Here is a 13,706-nt window from a genome sequence, read left to right as displayed (position 1 = left end):
AACACATTTTCATGTTGTAATTTACTCATCGTGAGGAAAACAAATGTGTCTTTGCGGGCAGAATTCAAGTAAAGTATCATTAAGAACCGGTTCATTGTGACTAATGGACCATTGTAGCACAATAAATATATATATATATATATATATATATATATATATATATATATATATATAAAAAAGAGGTAACTAATGTATTGTACAGCACAATAACAGCAGCAAAAACTGACTTTTGTCACAAAAAGTTAATAAAAGAAATGACATTGGCAAAATATTAGTATACCCAGGTATGAAAAATAAAACAGATTTTTTAAATATTGGCAAATAGAATGTAAAAAAGGCAAATGTTTTAAGTTGCACAACACAGGAGGTGAGTGGGAATGTTGCTCAGCGTTGGGCGTGTTCAATAGGACAAAACATTCTTTGAGTTAATCTGTTAGGAACTAAGAAACTTTATATTTAGACCTGGGATATTTATGTGGAACTGGTGGGTTTGTAAATCAGTTGCTCAGTTGAATGTTTGTGTCCTATTAAAGTGCCTGAGTGAAAACTAAAGTAGTGGGAAACAACCTGCATCCTCTGTAGGAGTGGACAGTACATGAAGAGCTTTGGAAGCCTGGAGTTGGAGCGCAGGAAGCCACAAGACAGACGGCTTGACCAAGGCGCCAGCTGAGGTAGTAGAGTTTGACAGAAAATTAACTTCCCACGGTGGCAGCTTGAAGAGAGGTGTAGCTACCAGAAAACCCGAGTCACTGTGCTGGCGGAGTGGACCAGCAGGAATGGGGGCCGAGGCTACAGAGTCCCCGCTCCTGTCACTGAAGGTCCATGTGCAAAAAGATTTCTTTTTTTTTTTTTACCTCAAAGGAAGTATAACGGCTCCGACTAGAATGAACTGTGTTACATCTGTTGACTAACAGATAAATCTCTTTACAACATGCTTTTACGTCATCATCCATACAATATGAAACATTCTCAACCCTGTTCCCAAGGTTTTCTAAACTGTAATAAATTACAAATTGAAGTAGTTTTTGTTGTATTTAACAAAGCAGTTTGTGAGGCTGTTCGACACAGAAGAAGGAGCTGGAGGAAAACCTAGGAATGGTTCACTGTGACCATGGCAGCCGAATGGGAGAGGTCAATGGAGCCGCTAGAGGCCAGTTGTTCCCCCCTCTAGTGGCTTGGACCCTTTAGGGCAGCTTCATGAACAGACCGTTATCAATGGAAGGGACTGGCATTGGGCAGGGGAACTGAAAGAGACTCATGTCTGCAGTGAGAGCGGCCATGGCAGCGGGATCATGCTCTATCTGTGTCCTCAGGGCAGGGTCAATCTTCTCCAGCCGCCGTTTGATCCTCTTCGCCTCCCTCTCGCGGATCAGCCGGGCCTGCCTCTTATCCGGCGTCTCGTTGGCCCTCTTCATGCGCATGGCCTCCCGGTCTCTCTGCAGTCTACGTGCCCGCTGGTCTTCCGATTCCTGCATCCTCTGCATGCGCTTGGCCTCGCGGTCCCGCAGCCTCCTCATTTCCCTCTCGTCTTCCGACTCACACGCCCGCTTGTTCTTCTTTGCTGTGCGCTCGCGCTCTAGACGCTGCATGCGGGCCTCCAGGGGTTCATTCTTCCTACGCAGAGCCCATTTACGCATCGGCGACTGCTCGTCCACTAACTGCTGATAGGCCACGCAGCTGTTGCACACCAGCAGCACTCCGGCAGGATACACCGGCATCGGGCTCAGGATGTCGGGGATGGGAGGAAAGACTGAGGAAGAGGAGTTAAGAGCATCAGGGATGGATGCCAGTGATGGCCCTTCAGAGAGGAGGCTGTCGGGCAGTGAGGGAAAAGAGGGTCCCTGGTCGGAGCCCACGCATCGTCCGGGGCCCTGACAGGGTCTGGGGCCTTGACACTGGCTCGGGATGTGGCCTGGTCCCTGGCAGGTACGATGGGCCTGACATAGGTTAGGATCGGGGTCCGGTGCTTGACAGGAATGAGGGCCCTGGCATGAACTGGGGCCTGGCCCGTGACAAGAGCAAGTGCCGTGGCCCGGGCTGGTCATGGGGCTGCTGGACAGGGACATGGAACAGCTGTCCCCTCCTTCGGAGACGTCCATCCTGGTCGTGTCAAGGACATCTTTAAGCTTCTCCCTAAGAAAAGACACAGCATTAAAGCTGGTCATACTGTGTACCGTACGTAACAACACATGCCCCCTAAGGGCCGAGTACCGGACATGGGGTGACAGAGCCTTCTCCACAGCTGCCCTCTCCCTCTGGAACGCTCTCTCCAAACTCATCCGTGACTGCACTGACCTTCCCATATTCAAAACTTACTCTTTAGAACTACTTTCAATGTGTGATGATTTTAAACTGTTTTTTCAAGTGTCTTTGAGTACCATAAAAAGCGCTATATAAATTAAATGTATTATTATTATTATCATCATCATCATCTTCTTAGCCTGGAGGCATTCTTACAAGCTTAACATCCCTGAAACAACGTGTTGTCTTTCCTCTATCTGACCACATGATTTATACGTACTAATTTTACTTATAGTAACACCCGACGAGCTATAATAGCTTGTGATTTTTTCTTCTTCTGTTCTCTGCTCTTACATTACAGCCTCTCACTTTCTCCGTATGCGTGTCCTGACCACGCCAGTGCTGTTTGAATCTAAAAAGAAATGGTAGTTGCTAAGCAACATCCACTTTTATTTCCATTAAATCTATCAATATGGTACTCATTTTATTCGTCCTTCATGTTCTGCATCCTGCCTCATCTCTTACTTTAAAACAACCACTGCTCCGTTGTTTGAGTGTTGAAGACACATTTTTACATCCTTCTCAGAACGTTTCATAGATTTGACTCTTGTTGGACAGACAAATAGAAAACCAATTGCTGACATGTTTTTTTATTTGTTCACTGCAATATTTAAACATTGTTTTCCTACTGAATGAGTGATGTCTTTTGACTTTGTATGATGATAACTGGATCTGCCCAGGTGACTTATTGTTATTTATGAATGAACAAAAAATTGGGGCAAAACACTACAAGATAAACACTGCATTATAAAATTAATTATGATTTATTTTTTATTTATGTACTTAAAAACTGCAGAACCAGACTTAACTCTTTTTTTCCCTCCTTTTCTATATCTAAATTTAAAAACGCAACTGGACTTCCCACCTGTCAACTGCTTAATTATTGATAAAATGCAATTAAACAGAGACAATTATAGGCAATAATAACACACTACATGTGTAACATTGCATCTAAAATGTATTGATACTAATTCCTAGGCATGTGCATTAAAGACCTGAGACCAGAGGCACAATGGAGATGAGCCCAACCTGTTAAAGTTGTTGGTGTCTGTGAAGCGTGCGCCGCAGACAGCACAGTTGGAGAGGCGGTCCTCGGAGTGGATGAGGAGATGCCGGCCAAGTGAGCCAGGCGAACTCAGGGCTCGCCCACACACTGGGCACACATAGCTCTTGCTATTGCTCATCATCGCTGTGTGCTGGTAAAGACAGCAAAACAAGATCAGACCAAGAAACTGAAAAAAAGGGAACAAATTATAAAGCACACCTCCAACATCAAGAGAGATATTAATACAATCGTTCAACATATCTTAAAGTGAAGGTGATCATGCACAAATACTGAATACTGAATTAATATCTGATGAAGACAATATAATCATTATGTTTGACGGTGTGGGCGTAATGCACAGTACTGTGCATGTTTTAAGCATGTTAAGTTAGCGATTTATTTAAAAAAAACAGAAAAAAAAGCAGGTATCATAGGTTTAGTGTTTTGAATGGAATACTAATGCCTTACCACAAAATGGTTTGGAAATAAAGTCTGGAAGTATGACAAGACATTCAAATTTGGTCATCAGACCCAAGAACTAGTGTTGCAATTAATTACACTGTTATAAGTCATATGTTCCACACTCGGTTAACAAGCCAGACACTATTGCAATTCATCAACATTTCACTCACAGAATGCACACTCATCTTTCAGCGACTTGAAGTGCAATAACCACAAACTGCCAGGCACATGCAAAAATACACATGCACAGTGTTGATTGTTTGAATTCTGCAGATGCTGAAGTAAGGTATAAATCAGCTCCTGAATATTAAGTGAGACCTGGTGGCCATTGATGAAAGATGTGGATAACTGAAAAATGTAAGATAAGGGACTCTAGGTACAACTGCAGCATTTTTTAAAAAGGGAGCCAAGTAACCACTTGCCATTACCAAATATAGCAAATATATAATAATCTTCAAGATCTCTGGCACTGAATACACTTTTTAAATAAGAGTCCCATGCAGTTACAGGACAATGTAAGCACAAGATTATACAAGTCAACAGCTTCTCCCTCTACCTTCATTTCACTGAAGTACTGGTGCTGTAAGCTACTTAAGAGCTTTAGAGGTGATGACCTACCACTAGCATATTAGAAACAGACTGCAATAAAGCGAGAGCTGTTTTGTTTTCATGGTTCTGAAGTAGACTAGGAAACGCGAGGCGATGTTGTTCTCACCTGGTAGACATGGGTGATGAGCTTCTCAGGGCTGCTAAAATCCAGCGTGCAGAGAGGACAAACAAAGTTGTTGCCGTGATCTGCCCCTTCCTCGGTCTCCTGAGGAAAACCAAGCACCATTAAAACACTTATCAGGAGCAACAGTTCATATCCTGACAACTGCAATCTAAAGCCCAAACTGACGCAAGGCAGAACCCATAATAAACATAACATGCTGAATGGTAAAAAAAACGAAATGATGCCGAGACCATTTTTCCCTGTTTGAGCCTCTGTGAAGTCGCTACTACTCGCTTCACGTTTCCAGTTGAAGCATTTCTGCAAGTGATGGTGATGTGTCGAGTGTGTGAATGAGCAAACATCTCAAGCCCCAGTGACTCACTAACAGTGACATGATGCTGTGTGCCGTCACAGATGTGACTCTCACACAAGTAGAAATGCAGAACACTTTCAAACATATGGTCGTGGCACAAAACATATTGGCTAATACCGGGGGAGTTGAGTTCAAGTACATTCAACTACAGTGCGTTTGCTGGTTTTCTAAATAGCATCGGCGTATGTTTGGGTTACAAAAGTCACAAGTTGTCACACCCAACAGAAGTGCTAAATGATTATACAGCGTTCTAAAAAACTGTTTTGCTGCTAAACAAATATATCTCTTTTATCTACACATTTTACTATGAGTGCAATCTGTAAAATTGATTCTTAACAAGTTTAACAAATACGAATTTGAATCCAAACAGAAAAGGTAACACTATGTTAAAAATTTGTCCCTGTGGAGTACTATTTGTAGGGCGATATGGCAAATGATATCAATATTTTCATGCTATGCGTCAATGTACAATCTATAACACAATAAATAGCCTTGATCGGCTATTCATCTAATGTCCTCTCTGAGTTCATAATACCAGATATGTAGTCTATAAGACTATCTGTATCACTGGAGATAACGAGATGTATCAGCTGAGGTGTTTCAAAGAACAGGGAGCATCGGTCTGTATGTCTGAAAATAAAGGGTTAAAGGGTCTAATGACTAATGACCAACATGAATGCTAGTTTGACAGTCGTTTTTGAAGTGGAGGTTGCTCTCCTCCATACAGAGTTCACAAGCCTAAACTCGCTTTGGCACTTATTTTTGCTCTCTCCAGGCTCTTTTTGCTCTCCCCTGCTTCTACCCATATTCAATGTTTGCAGCACATCAAGTATATTTGATATATCGCCCGCCCAACGCCAAAACACCACCTTCACAGTGCAGTGGCCCCTTTTGTGACATATAGACCGTATTCAAACCAATTTAAGATGAGGCAAAATATTGTCAAAGAAACAAACAACACCGACATAAACAAAAAGTGGCACAATCTCTCACCTCTTTGACTCCCGCTCCTTGTAGGTGGCACTGCGTCCTCTTGGTGGTCATGTGGTCGTCCGCAGAGGTGTTGGATGAAGAGTCTTCACCGTGGTGGTCGAGGTCACTATCGCTGTCTTCTATGGAGGCAAACACAGCCCTATCAATACAGACAGACAACAGAACACAGAGCAGGGCTTACTCTCACTAACACCCTCAGTCCAGATGTCCCACTCAGTCATCGCTTGTCCGTCCTTCCATCTTGTACCTGAGATGCTATCCTGCTCTTGTACTTCCTGGGAGTTGTTGCTGCAGCATTCATTGTCTTCGATGAATTCGTCCCTGCCATCCATGTTAATAGTGTGCTGAAGTCCTGTTATTCCCGAAGTGTGGAATGGCCCTGGTAATAAATTTAAAAAAAGACAGCGTCAGTAAGACTTCCAGTGAGCACATGAACAGAAGTGACCGATGTGGGCGGGTACTATGATGAATATACCGGTAAACCATGAGACAATATCAATTTGACTAACATCCAAGACCTTCATATTGTTGTTATATTAAGGCCTTCGTTGTTAGGGCATATATGACACTTAATTAATTAATCCATCAATCAATAAGAACTGCAAGTCATGTTTGCAAATGTACCTGCTGCGACATGCTAAAGAACTGGAAATTATTACTTTTATGTTTGCAGTTGCATTAAACGTGTGTGGAGCACATGAATGGAAGACCAAGCATATTGATCAAGTCTCACTATTTCTAAGGCTGTTCTTGTTTCGCAATGTATGTCACGATAAATGTATACCATGACCCCCTGTGCAGGAATGGATTTCACAACGATCATGCTTTTAAAATATGGTAATTTAAAAGAATTAATCATGTCAATAAATTACATCTGTTGTCAAACATTGACCACCTTTTGACCCATATATTGTATTAGGCATGAGTGCTTTATCTCCATAAAAACAGCATCTTCTGTTAGAGCATACCACAAGAAGGTATTCATTTTTCAAAACTATTAAGATGTGTCTAGGCTTCGGCTATCAGAACATTTAGCAATGCAATGGTGTACACGTAATGTTAGTGATTTCTATAACACAAAATGGCAACAAAAGGTGAAAAAAAGTGCATAAAATAGTGCATCGTTTCTACAATTCTACATTTTTCTACAAGACTTTTAAGCTCCACACAGACGTGGAAGACAAAAACATATTTGCAGATGAATCTGCATATGAACCATCCGACAGTGAATCGTAATGAATGCTAGGCCAGTAAGAGAGGCACACTGACATACGTGCACACACACATTAACTTCATTTGCATCCCAACCCCCACTTTTTCACACACATATACACTCACAGATACATGCTAGCTCTGTTCGACAGTCATGCTGCAGTCCCACAGGGGAAGCAGCCTGCACTCTTTCCTCTAGCTAACTGCCTGCTACTCAGTGTGTTTTTCTCTCTGTACCACCCACACACTGAACAGCCTGGCTCGCCCTCTGTCCTTCCTGCTTGTCTGTAGCCCCGACTACTTCCATATCTATACCATTACCTCTGAGGGGGAGGATAAAGCTTCACACCATGACAGCCCATATGTGGCTCATTAAACTCATTGTGATGCCACTATTTGTATTATAGCTTTGCTGGTTGCAGGATTCTGCAAAATGCCTTCACTTTTCTTATTATGACACATTATTATGATCCTGCAAAGTGCCTGTATTTGACGACCAAACGCTGCTTCACAGGTTTGTTGAATGCTCTTTTGGTATTCACACACACACACAAGAACAACATCCACCTTCAGAGCACTACAATTGATGACAGCCTAAAATCCAATTTTCTTTCTCTGTGTGCTCTCTCTCCATTAACACAGATCAGAGATGGAAAAAAGATCCCGACTTCAGTTACCTGAGACTGACAGAAGTAATTACAGCCCTCGTCACAATCTTGAGGTATTGCGCACATGCACGCGTGTGCGTGCACAGACACACTCTGAGTGCCTGAAAGCAGAGGTATAACGTGAGGTTTGTCATTCTAGTATTAAGCCACTAGCGAGAAGTTTGTACGTAGACACAGTTTGGGCACTTTTCACAAAGAAATCAAAGCATTCATTCGCACTAGTAGAGTGGGACAGAGTATTGAACTATGAACTACTACAACAGGCTGGCTTCACGGCACATGATTGATGTGTGAGAGATACCCATCCCCCCACTGTAGGGCTCTGTCTGTACATCTGTCTCTCCTCTCCTCCCTCCCTCCCTCCCTCAGTCTTTGCCACTGTGATGTTATCTCTGAGTCTGTGTGTCTGTAGGCAGGAGGTGACGCAGTGTCTGACTGAATCCAGACAAAGAGACAAACTCATCAGCCAACAGACACACAGAAGAGGGAGAGAGGAGGGGGAGAGAGTGGGGGGCGGAGGGGTAGCACGCAAAACAAAACAGACAAAAGATAGAATGCCAAAACTCTACTCAAACACCAAGCAATGGGGGGCCTGATGAATTCAATGCCCCCTCCTCCTCCTTTTCAGCCGCCGTCCCCTCCGAAAACACACACGCAGACACACAACTCCGTCTGAATTGGCAGGAAGTGCTGGGGCCGCACGCACACACACGCACACACAAGTTAGTTTCACACCTGAAATGAACCTAAAGGCTCCTCTGAGATAATCTCAACAACAGAGAAGTAATACTTACACACTGTCGCTGGGCCTTTGATCCGACCACAAGACGACACTTACCACATTGACACTGAGATCACAGACAGCCAAGAAACATTTGACTTGGGCTATTTTTAGAGAATATTTGAGAAAACATCTTAATTCAGCTCTTTCAATTCCAAGTTCAGAAGCTTGACAGAAACAGACATAAGAACTGTAATTGGAAATGAAGTCCAGTTCACCAAAAATGTTGCTTTTGTACTTATGCACACTTACTGAAACACTTGAAAAGTTCTGCGACAACCTGCACTGCATTATACTCTTTAAGACAGAGTTTTACAGAATGTTTATGGCAATATTTGCACTTGGCAAATAACCGTTAAAGTACTCCTTACTGTCAACCTTTAGGACACATCCACTTTTCTCCATAACACAAGCGCCACCTCCAATTTTAATCAAGTTTTATATAATGTGATTGTTGCGCATCAATCTCAAGGAGGAAGACAAAGCTGGAAAGACAGCACTGTTGTATTATTGTCTGGAATCCGCCTGCCAGTCAGACTGTCTCCCTGCCTGTCTGGTCTGTCAGTCTGTCTGTCTGGTCAAACCCTCTGGGGGGCAGGACAGCTCTGTGCATGCAAGTCTTACCTCAAAAGAAAAGCAGGTAAAACAATCAAGACAAAGCAGCAGAGAAGAAAGTCAATGAACAAAACACATTGCCAGAACTCAAACTAAAGTGACACAGGGGGTGGCATGGCATGTCAAGTATACACAATATTTTAGCATTTGTCACAGTATGAGGTCCTCTAACGTACGCCAACATGACATCGTCTCAGGCCCTCCCGAGGGGTTTCAGCTCCCGCTCTAGACTCTGGTGGAACTGCTACAGAGCAGCAAATGAGCTCATTAGCTTGCAAGGATTATTGCAGTCGAAGTGCAAGATGCATTTCAACAGCAGTTGAAAAACTAACTTTCGCAGATTACACTGGGCCATCCCCTTCTGTGGACTGAGGTGTGTTTAGGTGGTCCGTTCGCATGCTGTCCACCAAAATGAAGATCCAGGAGAAGAGTGCTAGCCATAGCTTATATACACTAGGGTTTTGCTCAGTATTCCTTACTTTCAATTTAGTTTTTGTTGTATAATTTCTGCAGGGAATGAAATTAGCATCTACCACCAGCCAAATACAAGGTACATGTTGGCTGTGGCAGGTAAACAGTTCAGATCACCTGCATCCAATGCAGATGGGTGTCCCTGATATCAATAATATATTACATTATTCTACTGTCTGGTTCCACTGATTAGCATTTACAATTCTAAAGCTTTCTACATAGATTTCCAAAAGGAGCAGATAAAAACATTGAGTGGCTGGTAGAAATGTTCAGTAACAGTGGCAAGTGAGGGAAAACAAAAATACTAATAATTTCAGGCCATGCTTGTCTTTGAACATTATATTAGAAAAGGAAACCTAAATGGGATGCTATGGTTCATAATAGGTGATTTGTAGGAAAGCCCTGCATACAAACTAAAATGCTTGAGGACAATGTGCCACTCAAAAACACTCAATATGAGAAGTGTATACAACAAGGTGTATTGTAGTAAGAAATACTGTCAATGGCTCCTACTAAAAAGGGAGAAAAATAGACACCATAGACATTGATTTCAACAAGTGTCATCCTAAAGTAAAGGGCAATTACAAATATGTTGAATAGTTGAGGTGTTACTTCCTTTTTTGCACACATTAATTATGTATATTATCGACTAATCTGCTTCTTATTTTCTTGATTAAACCTTTTGTCTCGAAAATAAGAGAACAGTGAAAAATGCCCATTTCTCAAAGGGATGTATTATTTAATCTAACCAGCAATCCTCTCTTATTTGAAAAGTTGGGACCAGAGAGTGATGAACACAATAGCATTATTATCAAAATATCTGCCATTTTCTTGTCAATCCATAAATGGTTGAATTAAATAATTGTTTCAACTCTTCTGCTCTGTATTTCTTTCTTGTCATCTCGTACTGGAACTAAGATGTGAAAGCAAATCAACACCGTGCACTGTGTGTAAAAGAAACACTTGATCACCCCAGGTCGGCTTCTTCTTAACAGCCTAAATTGTGCTTTTGCTAAATTAATCTCTAGAAATGACACCTTGTGTGTTTTTTTTGTATTCTATTGTATTTACAAAATAATTGACCGGCCAGTCAAGTCTCCTGCTGTATTCTCACACAAACTATGAACAGAAAACAGAAACGTTTTTTCTGAAAACTCTCATGAAACAACCACAATTTATATATATATATATATATATATATATATATATATATATATATATATATATATATATATATATATATATATATATATGATTGTCAGATACTCTGAATGTACAATAGAGTATGTGCTGGCATGTAAGGAGCCATGTGGGGTGCAATACATCTAGGCAACATCAGTCTATTAGAAGCGACAACGGACGCTGTTAATGCAAGTGGCGATAGTAACAGAAACAATAATAATTGTACACATTTCTGTCAAACAGCCAGAGGATACACGCATAATGGCCGTGACGTGGGTAAATAACGCGTGGAGAAGCATTAGACAATACCTGGAATACCTACAGTCAACTTTGAAGGGGTTGGTCTGTTTTCGCCTGGACATATTATAGCCCACTCTCGGTTAAAAACCTGGAATATCCTCCTAAACCCGCACGGTTTCCCTTAGACCAGTTCAGGTGTTTTCCGCACTAACAGGACAGATGATGAACGAAATAACGATTAAAAAAAAAATGTGATCAAATCGTCTCCACGATCAGCAGAGTCGGGACCATTCACGGGGATAAAAAAAACAACAAAAAAAAACAAGAAACGGATACATAAAAAAAAGTCACATTCTTGCAGCAGTTAAAAAAAAATCCAGTCTCCGGTTGATTAGCGGGTTTTAAAAGATGTCCAAGCCCGAACAGAGAGACACCGAGCGGCCCCGAGCTGCTCCGATCCAGAGCCGCTGGCACCCGCGTACTCACTGCAGCGATGCACGAGCTCAGCTGATCTCTAACGCAAAGGAATGAAGCTACACCGAACTGGATTGTGGGATATGCAGGGACGACGAGGAGTTCATCATGCTGAAGATACTACGGTGCGTTCAAGGCATGTGGGAGAAAACACAACCCTTACTATATTTGCACATAATATAGTGCATCGATATTTTAATTGATATGACAAATCTAATATTTGGGAAAAGAGCAACATATTTTGACATCTATAATCAGAACTGATGACAATTACATGTTATATATTTTTAATATTTGTATATTGAACATTTTGTAAGTATATTAAATATAATAAGAAGATGGCAATCATACAAATGTATTTTACATTTTATTTGTAAAGAGCTTTTTTTTTTTTTTTTTTGAAGTTTACTACTATTTTTATGGTCAAAAGTGCAAACCTAAACCTAACAGCTAATGAGCTTGCATGTCAATGCCTTCATTTCATCACACAAAATACAACAGGAAGCTATATAACTTTAAAGTAACACAATTCTCATTTCAAGACAAAGGAAGAAATCAATTGAAGTATATGTCACTCAGAAGATGATTTATATGCTACACAAATGATCAAGCATAAATTAGAGGTTGAATAACATTCCAACAACTTATTGGAAAATATTTGTTTCAACATTGCACACCTAAAACATTTTTTATTTATTCATTTGGTTGACTATTAGGTGACTTGTGACAAAGTTATGAGCAGGACATTTTACACTTGTCAGTGCTCTCTGGTGGGAAATCCATGCAATAGCGACACTGTTTCTAAATTACCACAAACATATCTTCCACACTTCTGTTTTTCAATTGTTTTTGTCCTTTCTCAGCAAAAATGTAAAGGTACGTGATAAGCTTGTCGGCATATAGTGAGGGGTCGAGAGTTTTTTTTCAAATGCCAAAAGAAATATAACTTTGTTTTGAGGATGATGCCTAACTCTCAGAGGCAGATAACTAAAAACCTGACCAAATTACACAGAGTTTTTTTTGTAATTTGGAGGAAGTCAACGTTCCAGATTTCACACAGAAAAGTTATCTTGGTAACACAGAAAAGCTTCCTCTGTTTCAATAATGTCCTAAAAGGTTCTTCAAACATATTAAAAAAGCAGATATATACATACATACAAATTCAAGAAATGTCTGTGTTTCCATGAGATGAAAACACCAAGCAGATATCTTATTCATTTAGACAGTTTAATGATTGTTTTAAAGAAGTAAGGCTGTGAACATATGAAAAACAGACTCAACCAAAGTCTTCACATTACAATCACTGCTATCCATTTGATTATTGCTGCTGTTGCTTTACAATTGATCACAGCTCTGTGGTTTGTTATCTTCATCTGATGTTACATTTGATCTGAATTTATTTGACTCTATGTCACCATATTCAATTCCATCTGAATATTATCTGTCCATGAAAACAACCCCCTACTTAGACTCAAGACCCAACCTATCATGTATTAAGTGATAATAAACTGTTCATTAAGCCCAACCCACAGGAGCTTAAGTCCTGGCCACTAGGTGGTGCTCCAAAGCACCGAGCTGCTAAAGTCACAACACTTCATGTCTTCGTCATCACTGGCTGCCACGAGTAAACGGACCGCAGCACAACATTGACGGGGTAAAAAGATATTCTTCCGCGTAGTTAAGAGAAAATATGCCGTCTCAACAAAATAATCTCGATGTGTCGTGATGTTTACAGCGTTTGGAGACATGTTAACACTGAAACTGCAAGCCACGTTACGCAAAAATTATTTAGAGCCGATGATCTCGTGAGGTGAATGAGATGGCGCTAACGTAAGCTAGCTGTCTAAAGATAACGAGCCAAACGTTAGCCTTTTATGATCAATGCGTGAACGATGGACGAGAACAAGCGAGAGACAACGAGCAGATGATAATTACAATTTACAGCACAGCCACCTGCAGCTAGCGTTACATCTTTCATCATCACGAATACATAATTAATATATTACCCATGGTGTCCAGTGAACACTGGCATATCAGGTGTGAGTCTCTGGCAGAGGCGCACAGTGTGAAGAAGTCCTCTACGAGGAGCAGACGTTTCTGTACCGCGATGCTAAACTTCGGTCCGCGCTTCTTTCGCCAACCTCTGGGAGATGTCAGTGTAACCCTCCGCCTGCGGT

The 13,706-nt window shown here is 41.2% G+C and overlaps 1 protein-coding gene across 7 annotated transcripts; it reads right to left on the bottom strand.

Annotated features, from left to right (window-relative positions):
- Nucleotides 1–214: 214 nt before the first annotated feature.
- Nucleotides 215–13,664, bottom strand: znf821 (zinc finger protein 821). Of its 7 annotated transcripts, none has more exons than XM_068572787.1 (6): nt 11,138–11,480; nt 6,134–6,265; nt 5,887–6,002; nt 4,524–4,622; nt 3,331–3,533; nt 215–2,133 (listed from the first exon to the last, which is right to left on the bottom strand). In XM_068572787.1, the coding sequence occupies exons 1-6, from the start codon at nt 11,175–11,177 to the stop codon at nt 1,185–1,187; spliced, it is 1,539 nt and encodes a 512-aa protein (XP_068428888.1). In that variant the 5' UTR covers nt 11,178–11,480; the 3' UTR covers nt 215–1,184. The 7 variants fall into 7 exon arrangements, with proteins under 7 accessions (XP_068428888.1, XP_068429042.1, XP_068428726.1 ...); XM_068572941.1 differs by lacking the exon at nt 11,138–11,480 and adding an exon at nt 13,536–13,664 and having other exon boundaries at nt 216–2,133; nt 5,887–6,005; XM_068572625.1 differs by having other exon boundaries at nt 216–2,133; nt 5,887–6,005.
- Between the last annotated feature and the right edge of the window lie 42 nt (nt 13,665–13,706).

This window comes from Clinocottus analis, unplaced genomic scaffold, assembly GCF_023055335.1.
Source record: "Clinocottus analis isolate CAN_PGR_092001 unplaced genomic scaffold, fCliAna1.0.p SCAF_1, whole genome shotgun sequence".
NCBI classification, from domain to species: domain Eukaryota; kingdom Metazoa; phylum Chordata; class Actinopteri; order Perciformes; family Cottidae; genus Clinocottus; species Clinocottus analis.
This window is presented reverse-complemented; position numbering and strand designations above follow the sequence as displayed.